The sequence below is a fragment of the Annulohypoxylon maeteangense genome, assembly GCF_022496945.1.
Source record: "Annulohypoxylon maeteangense strain CBS 123835 unplaced genomic scaffold GGS22scaffold_17, whole genome shotgun sequence".
NCBI lineage: Eukaryota > Fungi > Ascomycota > Sordariomycetes > Xylariales > Hypoxylaceae > Annulohypoxylon > Annulohypoxylon maeteangense.
The window spans coordinates 469880-496712 of record NW_025953264.1 but is presented as its reverse complement, the minus strand read 5'-3'; the positions used below and the strand labels follow the sequence as shown (position 1 = coordinate 496712).

At 40.3% G+C, this 26833-nt stretch overlaps 5 protein-coding genes across 5 annotated transcripts; 3 read left to right on the top strand and 2 right to left on the bottom strand.

Annotated features, from left to right (window-relative positions):
- Window positions 1-575: 575 nt before the first annotated feature.
- On the top strand, window positions 576-3407 carry GGS22DRAFT_52977 (uncharacterized protein). The gene is made up of 2 exons (XM_047967342.1): window positions 576-875; window positions 945-3407. The coding sequence occupies exons 1-2, from the start codon at window positions 725-727 to the stop codon at window positions 3305-3307; spliced, it is 2514 nt and encodes an 837-aa protein (XP_047815795.1). The 5' UTR covers window positions 576-724; the 3' UTR covers window positions 3308-3407.
- A 486-nt stretch (window positions 3408-3893) lies between these two features.
- On the top strand, window positions 3894-5377 carry GGS22DRAFT_171231 (Nnf1-domain-containing protein). Its single transcript, XM_047962559.1, has 3 exons — window positions 3894-4326; window positions 4514-4641; window positions 4927-5377. Exons 1-3 carry the CDS (start codon window positions 4066-4068, stop codon window positions 5204-5206), a joined length of 669 nt encoding a protein of 222 aa, XP_047815794.1. The 5' UTR covers window positions 3894-4065; the 3' UTR covers window positions 5207-5377.
- A 1068-nt stretch (window positions 5378-6445) lies between these two features.
- On the bottom strand, window positions 6446-8219 carry GGS22DRAFT_191688 (uncharacterized protein; the record flags this gene model as incomplete). The annotated part of the gene is made up of 4 exons (XM_047965156.1): window positions 6446-6742; window positions 6794-7834; window positions 7892-7966; window positions 8025-8219. The coding sequence occupies 4 exons, from the start codon at window positions 8217-8219 to the stop codon at window positions 6446-6448; spliced, it is 1608 nt and encodes a 535-aa protein (XP_047815793.1).
- Window positions 8220-9867: 1648 nt separating this feature from the next.
- Window positions 9868-17757, bottom strand: GGS22DRAFT_171220 (putative polyketide synthase). Its single transcript, XM_047962558.1, has 2 exons — window positions 17229-17757; window positions 9868-17085 (listed from the first exon to the last, which is right to left on the bottom strand). Exon 2 carries the CDS (start codon window positions 17069-17071, stop codon window positions 10037-10039), a length of 7035 nt encoding a protein of 2344 aa, XP_047815792.1. The 5' UTR covers window positions 17072-17085; window positions 17229-17757; the 3' UTR covers window positions 9868-10036.
- Window positions 17758-17925: 168 nt separating this feature from the next.
- On the top strand, window positions 17926-19297 carry GGS22DRAFT_191686 (putative salicylate hydroxylase; the record flags this gene model as incomplete). Its single annotated transcript, XM_047965155.1, has 2 exons — window positions 17926-18657; window positions 18725-19297. 2 exons carry the CDS (start codon window positions 17926-17928, stop codon window positions 19295-19297), a joined length of 1305 nt encoding a protein of 434 aa, XP_047815791.1.
- Between the last annotated feature and the right edge of the window lie 7536 nt (window positions 19298-26833).

Here is a 26833-nt window from a genome sequence, read left to right as displayed (position 1 = left end):
AGGTTCCGATCCCACGTGTAACCGTTTAGCTTGCGTGGGTTATGGAGCCACAGGTCATTTGAACCTGGCTAGAGACGGGCCAGCGGGTTTAGGGCCGTTTAGATTCATTTTAAACTTTATCCGTAACAGATGGTATAAACACAGTATTAATTATCCGTTTATGCCGTTTATGCAGCAGCAAGTAATACCGTCCCGTTGTTACCTCAACCGTTACCCAAGGTGGAGAAGGGACCTCTCGTCACCCCGCAACCCGACAGTGAAAACAGTCGAACCCCTGTCGGTGTGTTAAATAGTTTGCATGCAGTGCCAGGTCACTCAAATCTTTCCACCTTCAAGTACGCCTATCTCCTTTTTGCTTTTCTGCATGACCACTTTTCCATTCAAGGATAACCTCTTGTTTTTCTTCTTCATTTTTTCTCTTTTCATCTATTTGTTGTTTGTGGTGCCTTTAGGCCCATAAGACAACTCATGAGAAGGATATAACCAATTGAAGCTAATTCGCATTCTTGTCGAAGCTAGCTGCTTAATATTTACCAGCCCTTTTAACCTATTGTTAGGTACCCGGATCCATTTCTACCTCCGTCCTGGTAGATAATCGTTCGTTCTACATTCCGAACATCCCAACTTTGCCGTCATTCCGCATTCCAACCGATCAACGGATTTCTCTGCCGCATCTTAACCTTAACCTTATCTGATCTGCCCGTTAACGAGACTTTCCGCGGCCATGGCGCCGGCCGATTCATTATCGGCGCCCGGGACGGCCACCTACGCCTCCGATACTTTGGTGGTCGGAGATGGAACCTGGGATTTCACTAAGAATACATTCCTCTTGCCAAATCTCATGGGCTTGAATATTGATACTATGCGATATAATGGTTAGTTAATCTTCATATTTATCATCATCGCAAATCAGCATTGGTAGCTAACAGCTGTAATTTTTATAGGCATGGGTAACCGCTTTTCAACGGTAGAACAGTACCATCAATTGATTACCGGCCATGGAATCCTCGCTGTTATTACATTCCTTTTCGTTATACCGGCTGCGGTTATGTACGCAAGATTTAGACCCCACGGTTCTTCTCTTCGATTACACGCATATTTGCAAGTCTTCGCCGTCCTTCTCTCTACCGTCGTATTTATACTCGGATATTTCGCCGTGGGCCCAAGTCGAAGTTTGACGAACCCTCACCATGGAATCGGAGTAGCCATATATACTATGATTATGGTTCAGATCGTCGGAGGCCGCCTAGTGAAGCATATTCGTAGGAAGTCATTTCGACTCATGCTTCATCGATGGCTTGGAAGAGCGGTTGCAATCCTAGGAATTGTACAGATCCCGCTAGGGCTCACACTCTATGGATCACCTCTGTATACTTTCATCTTATTCGCTGTGTGGATGGCGATATTATTTCTCATATACTTCGTCCTCAGCTGGCGACATGAGAGCAACCGCGAACGTACTGCTTTCCATGGCGATCGATCTGAGGTTACAGAATCAGAACGGAAGTCTGAACATGATGGAGGTTGGCTAGGCCCGCTAGCATTAGGAGCTGGCATTTGGGCACTCATGCGTGGAAGAAAGAAGCATGAAGACGATCTAGACGGAAGCATGAGTAGGAGTAGCCGTAGTCGTGCTCCTGAGGTCATTCCGTCCCAAAGAGGCTCCGAGAGCTACATGGACGAAAAAATCTCTGAAAGAACCGATCGTCCCCAGGGTGGTGGTATTACGAATTGGCTTCTCGGTTTGGCTGGACTGGTTGGGGCTGGGAGCTTGGTTAAAGGGGCGCGGGATAAGAGAGAACGACGAAGATATGATGATGAAGAATACTCAGCAGTCCCGACGGATACACCCAGTCGATTCAGCCGTCCTAGTCGGACTCGAAAGACTACTACCGACCAGTATACTGAGAGTGAATTTAGTGACGATCGGACAGAGTTACATGCTCGCCCAAGACCACATACTCCATTACTGCCTGGTCCTAGAAACCCTGCAGCCACGACTGTTCTGAGTGGTACAGACACCGAGCCCATGACGCCGCGCCCATTGCACTCTCGACCACCTCCTGCAGAAAGCAGTTACATCTCGGATTATTCGTCATACGTGAGCCCGTCAAGGCGAGCCGCAGAAGACGAGAAAAGTAGCGTTGCAAAGGGTGTTCTCGCTACCATTGGACTGGGTTGGCTCGCTAAGAAAATGAAGGGTAGTCGAGACGAAAAAGCCGAAGAGGAACGCCGAAGGATGGAGGACGAGAGACGGGATGGACGTCGCGGCTCGAAATTTACAGGAGATGGTTACAGTACGCCAACAAGGTCATCGCGACGTCGACCACCTGCACCATCTGCTCTAACCGCCACAACTTATACCGCTGACACCGAATCATCTATGCTTGAAGCTCGCCCTCCGGGAACGAGCGTTAGTGGTCCGCCAATGCCGCCTCTTGGTCCTAGGGGTGCACAAGCTCATGCTCCAGCTCCGGCTCCGGCTCCTGTCCCTGTCCCTGTCCCCGGCCCGCATTCACACTCACATTCGCATTCAAGGTCAAGATCGAGATCAACAAGAAACAGCGGTCTGGCGGATCCCATCTCGATGCCAGCTATGCCACCGGACCCACACGGCGTGCTCCACCCAATACACTCTGCTACCGACTCTTTCGCCTCGAGCGGCGGTGGTCTTCATAGACAAGGGTCTTCACGACACCGTAGTAGAGAGGATGCCGCCGCGGCTGCTGCTGCTTCGAGTCTAGCTGCCGAAGAAGAAGATCGTCGCCGAAGAGATCGCAGTCAATCCTCCACCCAACCTGTCAGTGTAAAAGTAAGATACCATGATGACCGAGATAGGAACATAACACTACGTCGTCTTACGGAACAAGAAGCGGAGGCATCACGACGTGGTAATCGTGGAAGGTCGGATTCTATTAGTTCTATATCCGACAGCGAAGCACCTAGTCGACGATACCGACGCGACTCAAGTTCGCATAGGACAGGAGACGAAGCTGCGACGGAGAGATTGGTCTCCTCCGAACCTATGTCACCGCCTACCCCTGTTGCTGCCGGAGGTAGACGTGCCGGCAAAGACTCAGCTTATTACTCCGGTCAACCGGGTCCCTCAGGTGGAATGGCCATGGCGAACCCGACTATCTCTAGCATAGCTACGGACAGTCATGCATGGAGCGGGATGAGCCCGTCGGCTAGCGGACAGACGGGTACTCCAGCCTCGATAGCACCATCAGCTGCGGAGCGGAGACGACGACGACGGCTAGAAAGGAGAGACCAAAGACCTGGATCAGGGACGGTCGATTATTCCTAATGTGTCAGCAACTGCGTATAAGCATTTTCAATACGCATTGCCCGGTGTTTTGGCGTCTACTTTACTTTGATGATTCGACTCGTCCATGAACTTGAACGTATTCCCAGGGAGCATTGTTCGGCGAATATCCATCTTTCTAAGAAATTATGACGTTGGGAATAAGATATGTCTCATGAACGAGTTCGAAAAAGGGTCTTTTTTATGCATGATGATATCTCAGGATATCCAATCGGTTTCTTTCGAAGTGATGTATTGTACTGAATGGTTGGTTGGGCGGATGGATGGACATAAAGAAAGAATGATAATTTGGACGACGATACCTTGATAGAACCAATTGTATGTACTTTTTTAGGGTCTCAGGACCTGTTACATTCACAATACGAAGTTGAAACTTCAACTCAAGTCTTAGATGATTCGGTCTTTGTGTTAAAATTTGATTCTGGCTTTAAACATTTGGTAGTGTAATGTCGCGGCCGATGCTGACGGTTAATTGGACGAGAACCGGTCTGACCCACGTGCAGTCGCGCTGTATCGATAAGCTCCCGCAACCTAAATTCGCGATTCTGAGATGGGTAACGCGCTTATCGTATCATTAATTCTATGATTCTTCACATATACCTAGGTGAATAGCCCACCTATCTGCACACAAGCCAATAGAAATAAATAGCCTCCAACTTCTAGCACTCAACTCTTTAATTTACCTCCTAGATCACACACACATACGCCTACACACCTAACTCCCAAAACAAAACACCACCATGGCAGCCGTCTCAAGCGGCCAGAACTCTGCCTCTCAAAGAGAACCATCCCCGCCCCTACCGGCACGGCACACACCGCAGACCCCAGGCCTCCGCGCGTCCAGGTTCCAGCAGGTGCTTGACTCGAGCCTCTCACACACCCTCGGCAAGATCAGCTGGGACAACTTCGCGGCGTGCTATCCTACGATCGCGGCGCAGGCCCCCGCTGTGCTGCGCGCGGTGCAGAAGCAGATGGTGGATCGGTTGACTGCGCTTTGTAAGGTGTGTTTTTCCCTTTTTTGTGCTTGTCGTGGAGGGGGTTTTGGGGGGGACGGGGAAGGGGTTGTTTTAGGGATGGAGGGGGATGAGGAATGGGTATTTGTGGCTTGTGGTGGAATTGGAAATGAAGCGGGCGAGGGCGAGGGCGAGGGAAAGAAACGTGATGGAGTTAATGCTAATGCCTTTGCAGAAAGAATTCGATTCCGTGCTGCAGAGTCGCAACGTTGTAGGCAAACTCAACGAGCTCGAGAGCTTGATGAGCGAAGCCGAGCGCAGGAGGGACGACGCTGGCGTGGTGGGAGCGGAGCCGCCAATCCCGTAAGTGCACATGCTTTCTTGTTGTCTACCCTGTTATATAAATTGCAATTGTGTCATGTTCTATCACGTACGACCATAGGAGCTAGAGAACTCGGGATCCCGTCCGCTCTCCCATAGATAAGCTGGCTACCGCCGGATTAGTAGTTGGGTCGGTGACGACCAGCGAATCCCCGGTGTTGTACGTTTACTTTTTCCACTTTTTTCTTAATCTTTTTTTGTAAATTTCCTCCACTCATATTTCTTTGTTGATTTTTATTGTCCGATTCTATAAACTAACCCAGAAAGACCGCACATGCTACCACCAGATCAGATTCTAGCAGCCCATTTGGCGCCGCATCTAACACAGCAGCAATCTCAACTCAACGCAAAACTGCAAACGGTACAAGCCCACAACGCAAAGCTTTTTGGTGATATACAGAAGCAGCGCGCAGAGATGCAGTCGCTTATGGCCCTCTTACAGAAGATATTTGAGGACATCGACGAGGCTAATGGCCAAATCGATGACGTTGCTGACGACCTTGCCAAGGAGACGAGGATTGTGGAAGCGGAGATGACGGAGCCGTAAAGATCGATCATATTACCATTTAGTACGGTTCTTATGTCTCCATTTTTGTTACGATTCTACAGGTCCTGTAAGACAGGAGGGATGATGCATGGCTCCGGCGTTGCGGCGTACGACATGGCTGGCTGAGCTGGACTGGAATGCCTAGTTCGGGCTAGCTGAACATTTCCGATGTGATAGATATAAATATTACTCCTCTTTACAAGAAACAATCATATTAAGAATAAATGTCCGAACTGGAACTTCATGATAGGGGGAGGGGTAGCAGCAGACGCCACCGCATGAGTAATAAGTGATGATGGTCCTCATCACCTGCTGCCATTTCATTTATTCATATTATATGTGAGCACTTGAAACTTGAAGTCTAAGAAGGAGTGGTCACGGATTGGTGACTTTTACAAGCCCTTACCCCTTATTTTGTTACATGACGAATCTCACCTGCAGGCAGCATGAACTATACCTAACCGATTTTAAAGTGGTGATACCTACCTAGCATCTCAACTGAACCTATCATCTAGCTATCCATGTACCTAGTACTTAGTATCAAACATTCATAACCCATCAACACAGATACGGCCTTTCGAAGCTCCGGGGATTTGAATTAGCACGGACCTCGCGGTACCCGTGTAACTTCGGGATGCTGCATATAATCTCCTGCAGGATGGCCAGAACGACGCGTCGAGAAAAGATGCCTAATCTACGATCGTTACAGCTAGCAAAGAGACAAGTTCCACCTTGCCGCTCAACCAGGTTGTACATCCCGAGGCTACAAATCGAGATACGCACCATCAAGGTCGTTCACTTATAACATTACAATAATACACTTTTAAAGATTCTTAATTTCTTTGCCCGTATTGTACAACTGTACAAGTCTGGTCCTGAATTTCCCAATGCCACCCTTTTCACTCCTTCCATGCAGATGAGCGTTAACTTTTCCAGCCGTCCATCAATGTACAAACCCCCAAAGTAGAGGCGGCATTAGCTTAAGGATGATCGTGCAATGATATATGTGTGCTCGAATTAAACCCGACTCTCGGAGACACCGCCCCAGGGGAGATGCTCTCATAGTCCCGGGTTTAACCCATAAACCCTCCCACATCTTAACTCCAAACCCTGCATCTAACCTTTTCCGAGGTATGATTGCGAAAACTCCCCGTCCATAAGGATTTTCGAGTCCGCAGATAGCCCCGTACCCAGTCTTTTCACTTAGCTTCGTAAGATCTCGTTGCCTTAATAAGGCAATCACGCATTTGTTGCTTGCGAAGTACCTCTTCCTCGAGGTGCGCCTCCTCGACCACGACCCTGACCTCCGAAGCTGCCACGTCCACCGCCTTGGCTGCCGGATCGGCCCTCGAAGCCACCGCGTCCTGGGCGGCCCTGAACACCGCCGCGTCCTGTAGTGTAGTTGCTACCACCGTAAGCACTTGCTTTAGGACGGCGGGGTTCGACAACAATGTTCTCTCCATTAACCACGTGAGGATTGGCAGCTAGAGCAGCCTGATAACCTGCCGGCGTGGCAAACTCAACGAATGCACAATTCTGTATTATGTTAGATCATACACCACAGCTAATTCTGTTATGAGAACATACCTTCTGGCGGTTGATATCAAAGTAGATTAGTTCTCCGTGTTGTGCCAATGCTAATCTCAGTTCATCGTGCTGCACTTTGTCTGTGACGTATTTGACATAAACCATAGTGCCGTCCTTCTCGGCTTGGGGGCCAGAGATCGACTGGGGCCTGTTCTGCCGCTTCGAGTCGTTGCCAGCTGTTTGCCATTCCGTAGGGGTCTCCTTGACGGTGGCGGCAGGGGCTTTGGCCTCGGAGCCTTGAGCTGGTGTAGGTGATTGGGACGGAGCCGGCTGGGCAGCAGCTGCTGCACGGGATTGTGGAGCGGCTGCGGGTGTGGCTGGCTTTGCTGCGAGAGGCACCACTGGTTTGGGACCTGCGGCGGCAGCGGCACGGCTCGCCCAAGTCATAGGCTTCATTGGTTGAGCGGGGACTGGGGCAGCAGCAGCAGCGGGGGCGGGTGGCTGACGCGCCTGCACGGGCGTTGGGCTTGGGTCAGAAGGCTTTTCGGGCTCTTTCGTGTCCTCTTCAGCAACTTCCTGAGCAGTTACTTCAGGATCAGGAACTTCGGGAGCTGCTTCGGCTTCCGGCTTCTTAGCGGCTTCTGGGATTGCTGCCGTTTCACCAACAGCTGTCTCAGCTGCTACGTCACCATTTGTTGGAGTAGCGTCTTTAGGTGCGCTAACTTCCTCCAACTTCTTGTCGATAACGCCAGCATCAAATGAAATAGGTTTCTCGACGGGCTCTACGGGTTGTTCTTCGATCTCCTCCTTCGCAACCGGGATGATCTGGGTCGCGGGTTCTGCCTGCTCATCTTGGATGACCTCAGTTGGCTCCTCGTCGCCCTCCTCTATATATCGAAGAATATCATTCAAAACGAAGTATCCAGAGGGTTGTTGAGCAAGAACGAAAGTTTGGACAAACTTCTTCGGGTCGCCAGCTTTGTTGGATGTCTCGCCGATCACTTGGATGACGATATTGTCGAATGAGGCTTGAGAATCGACGTTCGATACTCGAACCTTGCAGTCTTGAAAGTCTAGTTGCTTGATGCGGTCTTGGATGTTCTGAAGGGGGGAAATATTAGTACGTTTCGACTAGAACAATATTGCTGAGGAACTAACCTGTCTACCAACAGAGACGTTGGCGACCTCAGCTTCGAGACCATAGACGAACTGAGAACGCTTTCCATAGAACAACTACAACTTGGGTTAGCAAGAGCGTTTACGACAGATGCAATGTGCGACGATGACTTACGTGGAGTTTCTCGGGATTCTTGCTTAGAGTAGTGTAGTATTGCTCTACGAAGAACCAGGCGACCTCATCTTTTCCAAGATTGTTGGTAGAGTTTGAGCCGCTTGTTTGGTCGGCAGTGACAGCGCTCGTGGCAGTTGCGGCGATAGAGCCTGATGGGAATTGGTCTGTGTGAGGAAGGGTGCCGTTTGTCGCCATGGTTGCGCTGAGGGGTGGAAGAATTTTGCGCGCGTGGTAGAGTGGGATACCTAGACCTTCGAGAATGGTTCGATAAATAGTTCTCCGGTGAAATGGTATATGAGAATGTTACTGATCTCACGACCAACTAATGCAGTATAGAAAAGATAAAGAAGTTTTATACCAACTGCAGTGGCGCGACCAGAAATATTAAAACACGAATAAGGCCGTGTCTCACAGGAAATTAGGTAGGAAGAGATTCGGATCAGGTGGAAGGTAGAGGAACCAAATCAGGTCAGTTTTTTAATGTGAATGAAAAGAAGATGATAAATTATCTTCTTTTGGTGACGGAAAAAGGAAGGTAGTTGTTAGTTAAGAAAATGTGGAAGTAGTAGAGGCAGAGTGGGTGATGAAAGATGGGCGATGGATAAAATGGAGGAAGGTTTATTAGAGTTGTGGTGGAGAAATATTCGACTAGACGTGATTTTGATTTTGATTTGGAGAATTGTTTGGACGAGTTCGGAGAAGGTAGGTACGATGCGTGCGGGCTGCGGCCGAGCAACTACTATTACCATGTAACTAATACTTGGGTAGGTATGGGTAGGTAACTAAATGTTACTAGCGTAGGACGCGGCACACGCTAACGTAATAGGGTATCGACCTTCCACGGGTATCGAAACGGACAGAGATCTAGGTCCGCGAAGGGATGATAAATAAACCGAAGCAAAGAAAAGAGGACGACAATGATGGAGATGGCTAAGGAGTTGAATTAAGGAAAATAGCCCGAAAAAGGGTGGTGGCGAAGGGGCGAGCGATCTCTTGACTACAATTTATCAGGTAGGGTATCTTTCGAAGAAACTGGGCTGGGCTGGACTGGTTATGTCCAAAAATTAATTTTGCCGTGGCTGCGTGTAGAAATTTGCCTGGCGGGCTCCATCAAATTGAAAAAAATAGGTCGTGAAATGCTCAATTAGAGGTTTCCGGATATTTATCGGTATTTCTTTCATTCTCCCCTCACTATTTTGTACCCAAGTACGAAGTAGATAGTACAAATAGTACAAATGTAGTAAATTCTTAGTACCTACCAAGGAAGGTTAGATCATGGTAAGCTCCTCTTATCCCCACACTCTAAGCTTGATCTAAAGCTTGGGCCAAAATGTGGCCCATCCCTGCATTCGGAATTACTAATATCGGACGATTCCAACTTACAACCTTGAAGCAAACCTCCTTCCTCTTACTGTATGTAAATAAACAGATATTGGTTTCATGATTCTGCTTAATAGTGAAATATGGATGTGGTTGCTATTCCAATAAATACACCAGATTTAAAGTAGGTTAATCCATCAGTAAGTGCTCAAGTTAGAATCTAACGGGCAGTTGTTGGCTTAATGGATGTCTTTGTCAAGTTAGCGTACAATACCGTTTGAAGGGAATTCATAAGCGGATAGTTGTCAGCTGGGTATTGGCATAGGAGCGGTGTTAGGAGGTATATGGTATATAATCATTAGCTGTTACTACTGAGGCAGGGTACCTATAGATGGAACTATCATATATGCAAAATACCCGTAGGTGTCTGGAAAAGGGATCGAAATCCCCAGAGGCGAACCTCAAAAGAGTATCATATCACATCAACTGGAGCAAATCACAAAATAAAACCTCCCGAGAATAATAATTCTCACAAAGATACCATTTTAAATTTATACCTTGCGCAAACCCATCTAATACCCAACTCCCAATAATACTACACCAACCGATCCATCCATCCACCCCTCTCATCCAAACCAAAGCCAAAGCCCAAACAAAAGTTACAAACAAAGAAAAACTAAGTCTACAGTACCCTAATCCAAAAACCTAGACTCCTTCCAAGCCCTCACATACCCCCTAACAACCTCATCCGACACCCGTCCCTGCGCCTTCATAACCCCCGAATGCTCCTCCGCCCTTCTCGTATCAAGTATAATCCCACCACAAGCCATCCTTTCAAAATGCCCCTCAAGAAACCCAATAACTCTCGCAGCCGGGTTCTCCTTCTCGGAAAGAGACGAGCGGCGGACTCGTTCGACCCACTCTCGGAAAGGAATGATGCCGTGAGAGGGTATATCAAGGGCAGAGGCCAGGACCGTCGACATATGTTTCCATGGCTGGCCGATGGGGTTGTCGATGTGGTACACCGGACAAGCCTCCGTTTCTCCTTCAAGATCGTCGATTCTTAGCAAGTCGACCATGGTGCCCGCGCTTCGGTCTACGGGGAGCCAGTGTAGATCTCCCTGGAGATCGGGCCACGCCTTGAGTGCCTGTGCGCTTTTCACTAGGAAGGGGAAGTGCTCGACAGGGTTCCAGACGCCGCTGGTGGTCGACCCGGAGATCTGGCCGGGCCGGCACACCGAGGCTTGGAAGAGGCTCGGGTGGCGGCGGAGTGTCTCGGTGAGCATGCGTTCGCACACCCACTTGCCCTCGTTGTAGCCGCTGGGCATGACTGAGGAAATAGGCACGGACTGTTCGAGCACGTGGGGTCCGTCTGAGAAACCGACCACGCCGATGGAGGAGACGAGCTGGAAACCGATTTTGCGTTGGGTAGTGTTCTTTGTCGCCACATCGCGCGCTAGGTCTAGTAGGTTCCGCATCACCCTAATTTGAGGCTCGTAGGCCTTGAGAGGCCGTGTACCGCTCATCGGCCACGCGTTGTGGATGATATGTGTGCCATGTTCTGCTACCCAAGCGTATTCCTCGGCTGGAAGACCGAGCTGAGGCTTGGAGGTGTCGGTGTCGTATACCCGCAGCTTCGCGAGCGCAGCGGGAGACAGTTTGATGCCTCTAGACAACAGCGCATCTTCCTGTCGCTTGTGGGCGGACACATTGCTGACGGGACGGTTAATGCATACGACAGTGTCAACATCCGACCGTTCAGCAAGGGTTTGGACAAGATGTGAACCAAGACTGCCCGATGCACCTGTAACAACCACTGCGGCTCCCCTATCTGTGCGAGTAGCAGTAGTACAGTCTGTCGCAGCTTCAAGTAGAGCCGACTCCCATCCTATAGTGTAGGCAGCCACCAGGCGCTCCGCCTCCGCCTCACGCGCCGCGACATCACCCTTATTAAGCACTTTCGCCTCTGCGGCAGATGCGTCAGTTGTCGAGGCCGGAGCCGACGGGGGGCTAGGGACTAACCTCTTGGCGGCGGTGAAGTCCGACACGTCATCTGGGGTAGAGATATCAGAGGCAGAATCGTAGAACCGGCCCGTGCTGTCACCCTCTCCCGTGATGGCTGAATCATCGTCGCTCTCACTATCGCTAATATCATCATATTCCTCATGTTCCACACCGGGCCCCTCTCCGGCTCTAGCCAAAGCATTCGCCACGCAGGCAATGAACTGGCGGAGATTCGTGGCTTCCATCTGCTCGGCCTGATCAAGGGTGCATTTGAAGGTATTCTCGACCTCGCGTGCCAGCTCCATGCCCATCAATGAGTCGATACCCAGGTCAGCCATCTCGCTATCGAGCGTCATGTCGCCAGCCTCGATACCGGAAACGTTGGCGACTACATTGCGCACTTCTTCTGTGAGATCGTGTCTGCCGGTAGCCTTTGGCTTTCTGCTACTGGCCCGTTGTACCTTTGCCTCTGGGCGGGGACTCCTGGCCTCGATAGACGGGGTCAGAGTGGTAACAGGAGGTGCAGATGACGGGGCAGATGGCGCGGTGCTCCTCAAAACGTTCTTATCCGCCGTCACCCTCGCCAATATCCTGCCCATTGTTGCCTTAGCGACGCGAACATATTTGAGGCCCATGATGATCTCTTCTAGCGCCCCGGTCGCGGCGTCGAAGATGTAGACGTCCGTCACGTAGGCCTTGTCAGACTCGCGCGCGTGGCGGGCAAGCACGTGCCAGACACCGGGACCGTTTTCGCGACCGTCCGTCACCGTCTTGGCCTTGGGCGAGCGCATCGTCAGCTCGAGGCCGGTGGCGACGTACATGTCGCTCGCCGGGAGGTCCGTCAGCAAGTTCACGTACATGCCCGCGACCTGGCCGAACGAGTCGGCCTTGGGAACGTCGAGCCAGGTATCGCCACTGTGACGCTTATGTACGACTCCAGCGCTCTCGCCGTCACGACCCACAACGGACCGCACGCCCTGGTATACCTCGCCAAAGATCACAACGGGCTCGAAGGCCCGGTACACGTTGCGGCCCTGGAGCGCCTCCACACCCTCGTCATTCGGACCTAGCTGTAGGATGGCCTGGCACTGCGTATGGCTGACCGCGCGCTCGTAACGGCCGAACTCCTGGACGAAGGACGGCTCGGTAGGCGAGCATAGGTGGACGCGTCCCTCGGCGTGCTTTTCGGTAGCGGGCGAAGTAACGGAATCTCCTACGCTGTGTATGGTGAAGTAAAACTCCGTTTCGGTGTTGTTGAGAGGCTTTAGGTCTATAAAGCGGGTGCGCGTCGAGTCGGCGCATATGGGTGAATGACTGATCATATCTCGCACCACTGCCGAATACCCGCTCGATTTGAAGTCTGGGTGAAGACTGAAAGCAGTTTCGATAGCCATATCGATCTCTAGAGTGGCAGGACACATGGGCGCCGTCTGAGCGATGACGTGGGTTGAGAACAGACGTTGGTACTTGTCCGAGGCTGTATTGATACGGAACCGCGCCAACTTCGCCTGCTTCTTGCCTTTGTTGGCTGCATCTTCTTGGAAGCCGACGAAAGTCCATAGAGGTAGAGTTCTGGGATCATCGTATTCTTGAGGCCCCGGTTGCGACGCTCCTCCTGCCAACAGTAACCCATTACCTCCATCAGCGATCATCTTTTGGGCCGCCTTGATGACCTCCTCCTTGGGTGACTTGAGGTCAAGCCAATGACGCGACTTCTCGAACTGATATGGCGGTAGGAGAAGTTGTGTGTAGTCATTTGTCTGGAGTCGGTGGTGTGCCCAGAAAGACACGCGCAGGCCCTGTTTCCAGAGGGCCACAATCGCATCCGTGAGTCCGTCGAAACTCTTCTTGGTGTTCGTAATGGAAACAGATTGGAAATGGAGCGTATCGGAAGTCTTGAGGGCAGCTTGGGCATGTGCGCGTGATGCCATGACGGTAATGGTCGAGTTGGAACCCGCCTCGAGGAAGATGGCTTGCGGGTGCTTCTCAATGAGCCTCTGTACGGCATGGTCGAAGAAGACCGGCTGGCGCATATGGGAGCCGACAAAGCTCCAGTCCAGTTTGGCCGATGGATCGCCATGTTCGGTGGCACGTTCTATCGGGATAACGGGATCGTTGAAGGTCAATTCTTTACCGAGCGCTCCCAGGCGGTCCACAAGGCCCTCTACCAATGTGGAGTGGAAGGCGTTGGTGACATTAAGACGCTTACCCTTGATCCCCTCAATTATCTTGCTCTTCTCAGATAGCGTTTTGGCAAAAGCGTCGATGGCTTTCGTGGATCCAGCAACAGTGAAACTACGGCGGCCATTGTAGCAGGCGATACCGGCCGAGCCGTCGGATCCGAGATTCGACTCCTTTAGCATATCATGCACAAGCGCCTCATCAGCCTCCACAGCCATCATGGCGCCCGGATCAGATCCCCAGGCATCTCGAACTAGCTTAGCCCGACCAGCGATTAATTTAATCGTGTCTTCTAGGCTCAAAACGCCCGCTATGCAGAGCGCCGTAATCTCACCAAAGCTGTGGCCTACGACAGAAACTACCTTGTCGACAAGCCCACAATCTATCCAGCTCTTAGCGGAAGCATACTGCATAGCGAAAAGGGCAGTCTGGAGCTTGACCACATCTTGTATAGGTTCGGATGAGAAGATATCGGGGTAGATACTTTCCAGACCTTGGGACGTGATGGCGATGTTGCACTGATCCAGATGATGGCGCAAAACGCCAACGCCTTCGTACAACGCACGGTCGAGCCCGACAAAAGTCGACACTTGACCTCCGAAGCACAATATGACAGGTCGCTCGGACTTTACTGGGGAAATACCGACGCTAGCAGCCGTGCTCGTGGTGGCTGAGGCTGCCTGAGAAAGCTTCTCCTGTAGATCGGCCAATGAAGAACAACTGAAGATCAGCCCTTGAGGCAAGTTGGGATTTGACTGTCGCTTCATGTTGAAGGACACATCCGCGAGTGTTGCTTGCCCATCTTCGGACCCAGTGTGCGATTGTAGGTAGGGCGCTAATACGGTGCTGTAAGCCGCAATACTACGAGCGTCGAAGCCTGAGATCCAGAAGGGGAATCGTGGCGTCGCTGACCCGGCCGCAATGGTCCGGGTAGGCTTGTGAGCTGTGTGGGAAACCACCACGCTAGAGTTGTTTCCGCAGGCGCCGTAGTTGTTGATGAGAGCTATTTTCCTGTTCTCTCTCCAGGGTCGCAACGATGTGACCACCTCCATCATGTCTGATGGCTGTGCGTGAATATGAGGATTCATTTTCTTGAAGCTGGCCTGGGCAGGGATGAAACCCTCTCTCATCATCGTGAGGACCTTGATCAACGAAACGATGCCAGATGCACCTTCGGTATGACCAACGTTACCCTTGACCGAGCCAACAGGAACGACGGTGTCGCGCAAGGGACCGGCTACAGCCATACGGATGCTTTCATATTCGGCAGGATCTCCGACAGGTGTGCCAGTGCCGTGGCACTCGACCAGCGAAATGTCACGCGGCTCTACTTGTGCTTTCCGAATTACATCTTGGAATAATGTCGATAGCGAAGGGACGTTAGGAACAAACAGTGGCGTTGAGTTGTGGTTCTGGTTGACACCCGTAGCGCGTATCGTACCTAGGACCATGTTGCCGTCGGCTATGGCGGTAGATAGCTTCTTCAAGAACACATATGCGATACCGTCACCGCGGCAGTAACCATCGGCGTCGGTATCGAAAGGTTTGCACTGGCCCGTCGGGCTAATGAAGCTACCGGCGGCGAGGTTTTGCGTCCATTGCAAGTTTGTCAAGACGTTGACGCCACCACAGAGCGCGGCCGGGACTTCGCCCGATAGCAGATCCTTGCAGGCAGTGTGGAGGGCCACAGTTGACGACGAACATGCTGTATCGACCGTCATTGCCGGCCCGGTCCAACCAAAGTAATGCGATAGTCGACCGGGAATGAAACTTCTTAGGCCTCCGGTTGCCGTGAACGCACTTGTCGGGTGGCAGCCGATGTTGATCTCGTACTCGAAAGAGCAGAGACCGACGTAAACACCTACATGCTTTCGTCGCTTGTGCTCAGACACACTAGTAGTTGCTAATTCGTTGAAATATCCAGATTGTTCGACTGCCTGATACGCCCCCTGAAGCGAGAGACGCCCTTGCGGGTCTATAGCCATCGATTCACGTGGACTGCGCTTGAAGAACTTGTGATCGAAAGCGTCTGGGTCGCGCATAAAGTTGCCATACCACTTCCTCTTAGGGTCGGCATCAGCGTCGTCGCGGTACAGCATGTCGTGAACCATCCGTTCATGGGTGATCACCTCGTGTTGCGACTCCCCGGTCTTGAGCATCTCCCCGAATGATTCCAGGTCATCGGCACCCGCCGTCTTCACGGACATGCCCACTATCGCAATCACTTGCTCTGGATCTTGTTCCGGCTTGGCACTGAGCCTGCTCGTCTCTGCAGACTGATCTTGTACGAGAGTTTCCGAGTGGTCACCAGTGTCGTTACTTAGATGGGGTTTACGTGAGGATTCTAAAGACTTGTTTATGTGGTCTTCAAGGTCCTCGAAATGTACCTGCTTCGGACCAAAGCGGGCCATGGCACTGGTCGGCACGGGGCGATCGAGTCCAAAGGCAATGAGTGAGACGTCCTCCCCGTTAGCCACAAGCTTCGAGACGGTACTGGACCAGCTTAGCTGATTCGCCAGGATAGAGCGCAACACTACGCTAATCAAGTCGATTTCTTCAGCCGAGACTGGCTTCCCCTCGGGGTGGTCGAGGTAAGTTGGTAATGCCAAACCGGAAGCATCCGGAAACTGTAGCTCGGGCATCGCGTGACATATTTCAATTAGAGCTTCTGTATGACGTTCCCGCTCCGCACCGGGCGTGTGGAGCTGGCCTTTGAAGGCGAGCGGTATCGTTGTGATACCTGCTGCCCGAAGCTGTCTGATTAGCCTTGATGCGAGGCGCTCCGATGACGTCACGGTGGCCCGAGACTCGTCAAAGAGCACGGAGACGTAGGCATCAGGCATAGCCGCGACGATGCGCGCCATATCTTGGCCCTGCTTGGGGTTCCTCCACGCTGTAGCCATCGATACGGATCTTCCTTTGCCGAGACCTTTACTCCACGCTTCACAGGCACCTACTAGGGCCGCCATCATGACCCCGATGCGCAGTGCCGCAGCACCATACTTTTCAAAGTCCTGTCGGTTGTGGGAGCTCGCAACAGCTACAGCGGCGATCATGCCAGCACAGAAACCGACTGTCTCGACCTTGTCGCTTCCGGCAGACTGATGCTGCTGCACTAACTCTGCCTGGAGGTCATTTATACCTTTGGCCGGGTCGTTGAATCGGAACTCAAGATACCGCCAGTACTGATCAAGCTGAATAGCGATCATCATAAAGCCGATCCAGATATCTGGTATCTCGGCGTCTGAGGCTAAAGAGTCGTCGGCGGCTGTTCCATGTCGGAGCCATGACTCAAGATCGGCTAGGAGACGGGCACCGTCCACTGTTCCAGCCATTTCCGGGATCTTTTCTATGACGGCTTCCCAGTACCGTGGCATGTCTGTCAGGGTATCCAGCATCCATTTTGCATTGGGACCATCCAAGATCTGTCGTACATGCTTTTCTAGTGATTTTTTGCTTTGGGGACCGATATGTCCTCCGAATACAAAGCTTTTAGCCTTGCGTGTGTTTAAAGAAGTGGCGGGTAGAGTGAGGGCCGTCATTGTCACTCAATGTCCTAAGGGGGTATGTAAATGTTGAAGTTATTTAAGGAAAGCCAGATAGCATAACGAATGATAGAATGTTTAACAGAAGTGGTACATAGTGGTTTGGTATCAAAGTGATGTGAAGGAAATCTAAGGGATATTGGTGTGCTCTTACAAGTTTGTTTATGTTAGTGACTGGCTAACATCGACTTGATATAGGATAGAGGCTTCAAGTGACGCCTCATCATTATCTGCGGAGTGTGATATCGGAGCCATTGTTTTCGTCAGACGCCAACGAGCCAGAGCATTGTTCCTCCAGAAAGTGGCGTCCTCCACGTCCCAACACCAGACATTCCTCCTCCTCTGGACCGGAATAGTGGCTACTAGTGGCACTGGTTCGTCGTGGTCACCATTCGCTGTTATTTCGTCCCGGAGGTGGGAAAGGTTGTCGTAAGCCTTCCTCCAGCGCAAAAGTTATTGCGGCGAGGCTTAAAAAACCCTTTGCCCACTCTTGCTGACAGCGAATCCTTCCAGTCATATCAAATCGTTTATAGCAGATTCTTCACGAACATTTCAAGGGGAATTAAAATTCCGGGCTGGGCCGTAAGCGATACTATTCTTAGTAGGAACCAGCCGCACGAATACCGATTCCGTTGCACAACTCGAACGATTTTCAAGGTCGTCAGTTTATCGACCTGTCTTCAATGCGCCGTCAAGTTGGCTACCTACTTGTGTATAGACATGATGTTTGCTATCTGGCCAATAAGTAGTCAATGGAAGGTAAGTATTTATTGTTTGACTTTACCGTTTATTTTCTCAATTCAATCTCCATCTTCATCGTTTTAATAGGTCTTATCATTAACATCTTCGCCATGTCTAACAGCAACAACAACCACATCAACGGCGGTATACCTCCTCTTGAGGTGGCCATCGTGGGGGGTGGCATAGTCGGTGTCATGACGGCGCTGGGCCTGCATCGTCGGGGCATCAAGGCGACAATCTACGAGCGCGCATCGACCTACACCGAGGTCAGCGCCGGATTTGCCTTCACTGAGGCGGCTCGAAGGTGGATGGAACAGCTAAACCCTGATCTCCTAGAGATCTTGGGCCGTATCAGCCAGAAGACAGACGCCAATTCCAGCAACAGTTACTGGGACGGCTATAATCCACGAACACGAGAGGACGCCGAGGATGAGTCCAAGGCTCTGCTCTTCCGGACACCTAATAACAAGCTCTTGTTCTGGGGCTGCGTGCGCTCGCAATTCCTCAAGGAAATGGGGGCCCTACTACCCGAGGGGGCTGCCGTGTTCGGCAAGCAGCTCCTGAGCTACGAAGACGACGAAAAGAACAACAAGGTCGTTCTTCACTTTGAAGATGGTACCACGGCAAAGGCTGATGTTTTGCTTGGCTGTGACGGCGTCCACTCGAGCACCCGGAAAAACATGCTGGGTCCTGACCACCCAGCTAGCCGACCGGGCTACACGCACAACGTTACCTACCGCACCATGGTTCCTATTGACGTCGGTGTTTCTGCCATGGGCGAGAAGACTGCTCAAGGCGGCTGCATGCACTGCGGCCCAAATGCATGCCTCCTAACATATCCTGTTCGTAGACATCCCCATCCTACCCGCCATACACGTGCATAGGGTTGCTAATGATGATGAACTCTAGGTCCAAAGCGGAACACTGCTGAACATCGCCATCTTCGCTTACGATGCCGAGGAGTTCCCTGATCCCAAAAGGATGACAGCTCCGGCTAATCGTAGCGAGATCGAGAAAATCTTCAAGGACTGGTGTCCTCACGCGGCAAACGTTTGGAAGCTCTACCCAGAGAAAATGATCAAATGGGGGATCTACGATATGACCCAAAACCCTCCACCAACATATGCAAGCGGCCGTGTCTGCATCGTCGGCGACGCTGCGCACGCTAGCACTCCATTCCTGGGGATCGGCGCCTGCACGGGTGTCGAAGACGCCCTCGTGGTCTGCAAGGTTCTAGAGTCTGTGCAGGCTCGACGAGAGACCCTGAACGGCGAGACTGCCGCTGATGCTCTCAGAGAAGCGCTACAGACCTATAGCCGAGCCAGGTTAGAGCGTGGCCAATGGGTCCCTCGCAACTCTGGTCAGATTGGTCGGATGTACCAGTGGCGGGATGGGCGGGACCCTGAGGGGCTTCAGCAGAAACTGGCGAAGGCCGCGCAGGCGATTGTGAGCTATGATGTCTTGGCGCCGTTGGCAGCTTGAGGAAGAGTTATTCTTAGCTGCTGTGTTGTATATTCTGTACTAGACGATCTTTGTAGAAAATAGATTTTTAGGTTATCCCGGTTAATTGCTGTTCACTCTGTAAATTGAGGTTATCAAGGTCCAAGATGACAAAAAACTTTTGTGAAAAGAAAATCTTCAAGGTTTCAATTATGCAACATTCTTGATTATATAAATCTTTGAATTATGTAAACCATATGATTATGTAACATTCATTGTGAAACCTTAGCTTACTTAAATGTTATGTAAAATTATTGATTACATTAAGGTGGACCATAAGCCCGTATCCGCCAACCCGCCAATTCAATTAATGTATTAAAATGTACATAGTATTAATAAGCAGTATATATGGAACTTACACTGTGCTTTATGGTTTATAAAGCGTTATTAATGTTTAATGATAATATTTTTAATACTTAAGTAAATATATAAGTATTTATTATAAATAAAAATATTTTTTATTTTATAAAGTTTTTAATTTAATAAGTTAAAACGGTAAAATAACGTTAATTTTTATTATTAAATTTTACGGTTTATTAATAAAGAAAAAAATAAAATAAAAGTTATATAAATAAATATTTATTAAACTTAAAAAAAAATATAATTTATTTTTACTTTTTATTAAATATATATTATATGTTATTTATTTTTTACTTTATTTTTTAATTTTACGTTAATATTTAAATTTTATAATTTACTTATTTAATTAATTTTTTTATTTTAACGTTATATTTAAGTAATTATTTAAAGTTTAACGTAAATTAACGTTAATAAAATTAATCGTTTCGTTATAAAAAAAATTATAAGTTTTTAAAAAAAAAGTAAATTATTTAATTATTTATATTCGAATTTTTTTTCTTTTTTTAAATAAATATTATTAAATATTAAAGTTATAAAACTTTTTACTTTAAATATTTAATTTTTAAAAAATAATTAAGAAAAATTAATATTTATTATATTAAATTTTTAACTTATTTTAAAATAAATATATTTTATTTTAATAATAAGTTTTATTTAAGTGTAAAATACGGTAATATTTAAAAAAACTTATAAATATAATAATATTTAAATAAAAATCGAATAATTTTTATTAATTATTACTTATATTTTTATTATTTAAATCCCCGATATTATTTTTTTCGTAATTAATATTTAATTTTTAAGAAAGGTTATTTATTAATTTAACGTATTTAGTTTAATTTTTTTTTTTATTAAACGAAGTAATAATAATAATAATAATTAATATTAACGTTAAAAAACCATTATTTATATAATTATTTTAAAGCTTTATTAAAAACATATTAAACGTATTAAATTAAGTTTTATATTTTACATTTAAATATAAAATCTTTATAATTTATTTAATAATTTATGTTTTTAAATATACGCCGTAATAATTTATGTTATATTTTTTTTACCGAAAAGCGAAAAAAAAAAAAACGTAAAAAAAACGGTATTATTAATAAAATTAAACACGTATTTACTTAATAAAAGTTACGTTAAATATAAATTTAATTACTTTAAAATATTATTATTAATATATAACATCGTTTTTTAAGTTTATTAAAAATATTATTTTTTATATTTTTATAATTTTTTCGTAATAATAATAATAATAATAATAAAAATCATAATAATTAACTTTATTATAAAATAAAATTAAAAAATTACGAAATAACGACGTTATTACGTAAAAAGTTTTTAATTATTTTTTTTATAAAGAATATAATATGTATATAAGTAAAGTTTTTTATTTATTTTATTTTTAAAATTAATTATAAATAAAATTCTTATAAGAATTTTACGGGTTTAATTTTAATTTTATAAATTTTTAATTATTAACTTAAAAAAAAATCGATGTTTAATAAACTTTTTTTACGTTTAAAATTTTACTTTTAAATGATAATTTAAATTTACGTTTTTTTAATTTTAAATATTTTTTAATAAAATAAATAATTTTTAAATATATAACTATTTAATAAGTAAGTTATTATAAATAAATATTATAATTTATTTTTTTAAATAATAATTATTTACCGTTAAATATTAAAATTATATATACACGTTTATTTAATAAATAAATTAAACTTAATATAAATATTAAAAAACTAATTATATTAAAAATACACGCATTATTATTTATTTTACTTTATGTTATTTAAGTTACGAAACGAAATTAAAAAACTTAAAAATAATAACGTTATTATGTAAAGAATTTTTAACTATTTTTATTATAAAAAATATGATATATATATAAACGAAGTTTTTTATTTATTTTATTTTTAAAATTAAAAATTAACGGAACTTTTACGAACTTAACGAGGATTTTATAAGTTAAATCCCGATTTTATAAATATTTAATTATTAATTTTTTTTTTAATTAAACGTAAAATAATTTTTATAAATAAAAATATAATAAAAAAAGTAATAAAGTAAATAAGTATTTAATAAATATATAACTTTTATAACCATGTTTAATAATATAAAGTTATAATATTTTTTTAACCGATTAAAACCGAGTTTTTATAAAAGTTTTATTATTTTAATAATATGGTTTAAATTTAAATATATGTTTTTTAATTAATCGAAATATTTATTAATAAATTTTCGCGTTTTTAAAATTAAGCTTAAATAGTTAAGTATATAAATATTATTTGCGTTATATAAAACTAAAAAAACGCCGGTAAAACGTATATATATTATTTTATATATATTAAGTGGAAAATTAAATACCGTAATTTAAATTTTTAAACTTAATTTTAAAATTTATATTTTTTCGTAATGTTAAATTTTTAATTAATTATTTCGCATTTAAAACATTTTTAAAAATTTAATAATTAAAATAATTTAATTATTTTTATAACGCGTTTTCGAATAAACTTAATTATATTAAAATTAATAAAAAATTAAATCGAAGTTTTATAATCGAAATTAAACTAAGTTAAAATTAATTTAAATTAATTAAAATAATAATTAATTTTTAATTTTAAATATTATAATTAAATAAAAGTTTAAAAATTAAAAAAAAAATAACATATAATTTAAATTAAGCGTTTTTAATTAAATTAAATTAAAAAAATTAAAACGTTAAATTAATTAAATTACGAATAGTTAAAATTAATCGAATATATAATGGGATTTTAATATAATTTAAAACGCGTTCGAATTAACGTTAAGTTTTTTTTCGATATAACACGTATATTAATTAAAATTATATAACGTAAATAATATTAATTATAAATATTTTAATATTTAATTATTTATTTTTTTTAATTTTTAACGAATATATAGAATTTATATTGTTTTTAAAAAAAAAAAAAAAACTTTATATTATATAAAATGATTTATTTAATTTAATTTAATTTAATTTATAATAATATATTTTATTACATTATTATTAATTTGTAACGTTATTTATAATGTTTAAAATAAAAGTTAAAAATATTTATATAATAATTATAATTATATATATAATTTTAAATTTAATTTAGTTTAATTTTAAATAATATAATTTTTATTTATATAAAATTTCTTTTATTATATATATATTAAAAAGTTTTAATTTAAACATTTAAAAATTTATTTAATAATAATTTTTAAGATTATTTTCATTATAAAAATATTATTTATATAATAATTATTTTAAATTTATATATATTTTATATATTTTTTTAAATATATTAATTACATTAAACTTAAGTTATTTTTTTTTATAAGTTAAAAATATAAAAATAAATATTTAAGTATAATTAACACGATATAACACGTAAAATTCCTATTATTTATTTTTATAAGAATGTTTTTTTAAATAATTTTTTTTAAAACTTTATTTATTTAAGTTATTAATTTAAATATTATTTTTTTAAATTCCCATTTTATATTTATTATATATATTATAGAATTAAAACTTTAATTTAATTTTTTAATTATAACGAAATATATATTTTAAGTTATAAATAAATTATCGTTATATAATAATTTACTTATAATTAATCATAATTAATAAATCGTAATTATTTTTTAAAAAATGAAAATAAATATTAATATTATTAAAAGTAATATTTACACGTTTAATATTAATTACCACGTTTAAACGTAATAAAACTTAAAATTAACGTTATATTTTTAAAAATTAATATCGTAACTTTAAAAGAAAATATTACTATTTTTAAAATAAATATTACCGTTTTTAAGGAAAATATTACTATTTTTAAAATAAATATTATTACTTTTAAAATAAATATTACCGCCCTTAAAGTAAATATTACCACTTTTAAAATAAATATTATTATATTTAAAATTAATATTATTATTTTTAAAATAAATATTATTATTTTTAAAGTAAATATTATTAACATTAATATTTAATTTAATATTTTTAAGTTTCATTTTATCATTTCGTAAATTTTTCTTTTTAATTATTATTTTTATATATTAAAATATTAATTATACGTTTATTATAAAAACGAAAATATAATTTTACATTTCGTTAATAATAATATTAATAATTATATAATTACGTTATAACTTTTTAAAAATTTAAATAATATAATTATTAATAAATTTAAAGTAATAATTAGGAAAATTAAAAATATATTAAGTAAAAGTTTATATATTAATTTATAATTAATATTAATTATTTTTTTAAATTATAAATTAAATATGATTTTCCGTAAGTTAAATATAAATAATAATAAGATTTATAATAATAAATTATAAAAACTTTTATATATATATAATGTTATTTCGTCGCGTAATTAATGTTTTAATGGAATTTAATGAAAAATAAGTTTCGGGTTTAATAAAAAATAAGTTTTAAATTTAATAAAAAATAAGTTTCGATTTTAAGTAAAATAAATTTTAATTAAATAATTTATAAATGTTTAAATAAAATATAATTAAATATATTAATTACATGTTATTTTTTTTTTTTTTATATATTTAAATAATATAAAATGGTTAATTTATAAAATTAAAAATCATTTTTTTAAGATATAATAATAATTTAATTATAAAAGTTATTTTATTATAATAATTAATTAAAATTTATAATAAGTGTTTTATTATTAATTATAAAAATAAGGTAAAACTTTTATATAATGTTTTATTTTTCGATAAATTAATTTTATTAATAAGTTTTATTATTTTAATAATATCGCATTTTAATAATATAGCTTAAATTCGAAAGTAAAATCTTTAATTAATTAAAAACATTATCGATAAATTATTATTATTAAAACATTAATATAACATTATTAATTACTTTTTAATTAAATAACTTTTTATTTATTTATTTAAATATTTTATAATTTAATATATTAAAAATTTTTATTTTAAATAAATCGTAAATTTAATTTTTTTGGTTTATATATATTAAAGGGTAAAATATCGGAAGATTTTTTTAATTTAACCTGGTATATTTATTTAAAAAATGCTTGTAATTAATATTATATAATTTTTTAAAATTAAATTTTCTTTAAGTATTATGTTTTTTTTTATATTTTTATTAAATAAACGTTAATTTTTATATAACTTATTTTTTTTAATTACGAAATTTTTAATTAATTTATTTAATAAGTTTTAATTTATTTAAAAATAAATAAAAAAAATTATTTAAATTAAAAGATAAGAAAAAAGCTGGAAGAAATTAGTATATAAATTTGCGATTATTTTATATGTAAAGTTTTATATTTACATTAATTACGGAAGTTTATCGATAAATTTTTAATTAATTAAAAAATAAGCGTTTAAATTTAAGTTATATTATTAAAATATAATATTATTAAAATAATAAAACTTTTATTAATATATTTACTTTAATTTTTTCTTATTTAAATAACATTTTTTTAAAATATAATATACTTGTAAAATTACTTTATAATTAAAACTTTTAATTTCGTAATTCCGGGTATTTAATTTTTAAGTTATTATAAGTTTTAAAAAAATAAATAAAAAGTTAAAAAAATTTTAATTTATAAAATATATATATAAAAGTTATTATATAATTTTTAAAGTTTTTTTAATTTAAAATATCGTTAAATTAAAACGTTTTAAATTAAGTTATAACGTTATTTATTTAACCCGGATATTTTATTTTAATTTATAATTATTATTTATTATTTTTTTATTATTTAACGCTTTTATTTAACGTTTTACCGTAATTAATTAATTTATTTATTTCGAATATATATAATAAAATTTAAAAAATTATTTTTAATTATAATCGTTCCTTTTATTCCTTTTTATTTTATAAATATAAATATTACGGTATAAATTATAATTTTAAGTGTTAATATTTTCCATCCCGGATATTTTTAAGGTTATTTTTTATTATTATATTTTCTTATTTTAAATAATAATAATATTAATTATAACTTGGTATATTTTATATGTTATATATTAATTAAAAATACGTGGTTTTATAATAAAAATAATAAAAATTATTTATATTTAACCGAAACATTTAATTTAAACGCGCGTCGTATTATTTATTTTTTTAATAATATTTTACGTAAAAATTTTTATTATTTTTTTATTTTTACGTGTTTAAAAAATAAGCTTAACGTAATTCGTAAAGTTAAATAATCGTTAATTTATTATAATTTAATATTTTATTACGTTAAATTTTAATAATTAAGTATTTTTTTATAACGGTTTATTTAAAATTTAAAATAATATTAAAATCCTTTTTATTTTTTAATATAAAATTTAAATTTTATTATAAATAAACGTTAACGTTATTATTATACGTAATAAATATTATTATATTATATAAACATTTTACGAAAATTAATACGTTTATATTATTTTTCGATTCGTAAAAAATTAATATTTTATAAATAATATAACGTAATATTTTTATAATTTATTTACTCGAATACCGTTAAATAATTTAATTAACGGTTTATTATTTCGTTTTAACATTTATTATATATTCGATTAAACGAAATTACTTATATTTTCGAAATATACCGGTAATAAATATAAATTAATATTATATATTTTACATTTGTAACTTCGTTATTTTTTTAAATAACGAGCGTTATATTATAATCGTAAATTATATATTTTTTATAATATTTTTTATAAATTTTTATTCGTTTATTTTATTTAATTTATATTTTAAAACGACATTTTTCGCATTTTTTAAACTTAACGAAACTTATTTAAACTTTTAATATAAAATTTATCGATTTTTAATATTAATCCGAAAATTATAACGAAATATATTAATTTAATAAATTAAGTTATAAAATTATTTTTATCGTTCGTTAAAATTAGTAATAAAAAACGTTTTTAAAGTAAAATTAACGAAAAAAAATATCGTTAAGTATATTTCGTTAAAAAAAAACGGATGGTATATTTAATTAATAAAAAAGAAAAGGAAAAAAAAGAAAACGATAATATTAATATTAATAAAAAAAAATTTAAGCTTTTTAAATTTACTCGATTTAATAACTTAAATACGTATATACCACCGTTATTATTTTTTTTTAATTTTAATTTTAACGATAATAA

Bases quoted from the DNA above. Each gene is read 5' to 3' on its own strand.
- GGS22DRAFT_52977 (XM_047967342.1), top strand. From the start codon at position 725: ATGGCGCCGGCCGATTCATTATCGGCGCCCGGGACGGCCACCTACGCC. The intron at 876-944 runs GTTAGTTAATCT...TAATTTTTATAG, and splicing joins TGATACTATGCGATATAATG to GCATGGGTAACCGCTTTTCA.
- GGS22DRAFT_171231 (XM_047962559.1), top strand. From the start codon at position 4,066: ATGGCAGCCGTCTCAAGCGGCCAGAACTCTGCCTCTCAAAGAGAACCA. The intron at 4,327-4,513 runs GTGTGTTTTTCC...ATGCCTTTGCAG, and splicing joins GGTTGACTGCGCTTTGTAAG to AAAGAATTCGATTCCGTGCT. The intron at 4,642-4,926 runs GTAAGTGCACAT...TAACCCAGAAAG, and splicing joins GGAGCGGAGCCGCCAATCCC to ACCGCACATGCTACCACCAG.
- GGS22DRAFT_171220 (XM_047962558.1), bottom strand. From the start codon at position 17,071: ATGACGGCCCTCACTCTACCCGCCACTTCTTTAAACACACGCAAGGCT.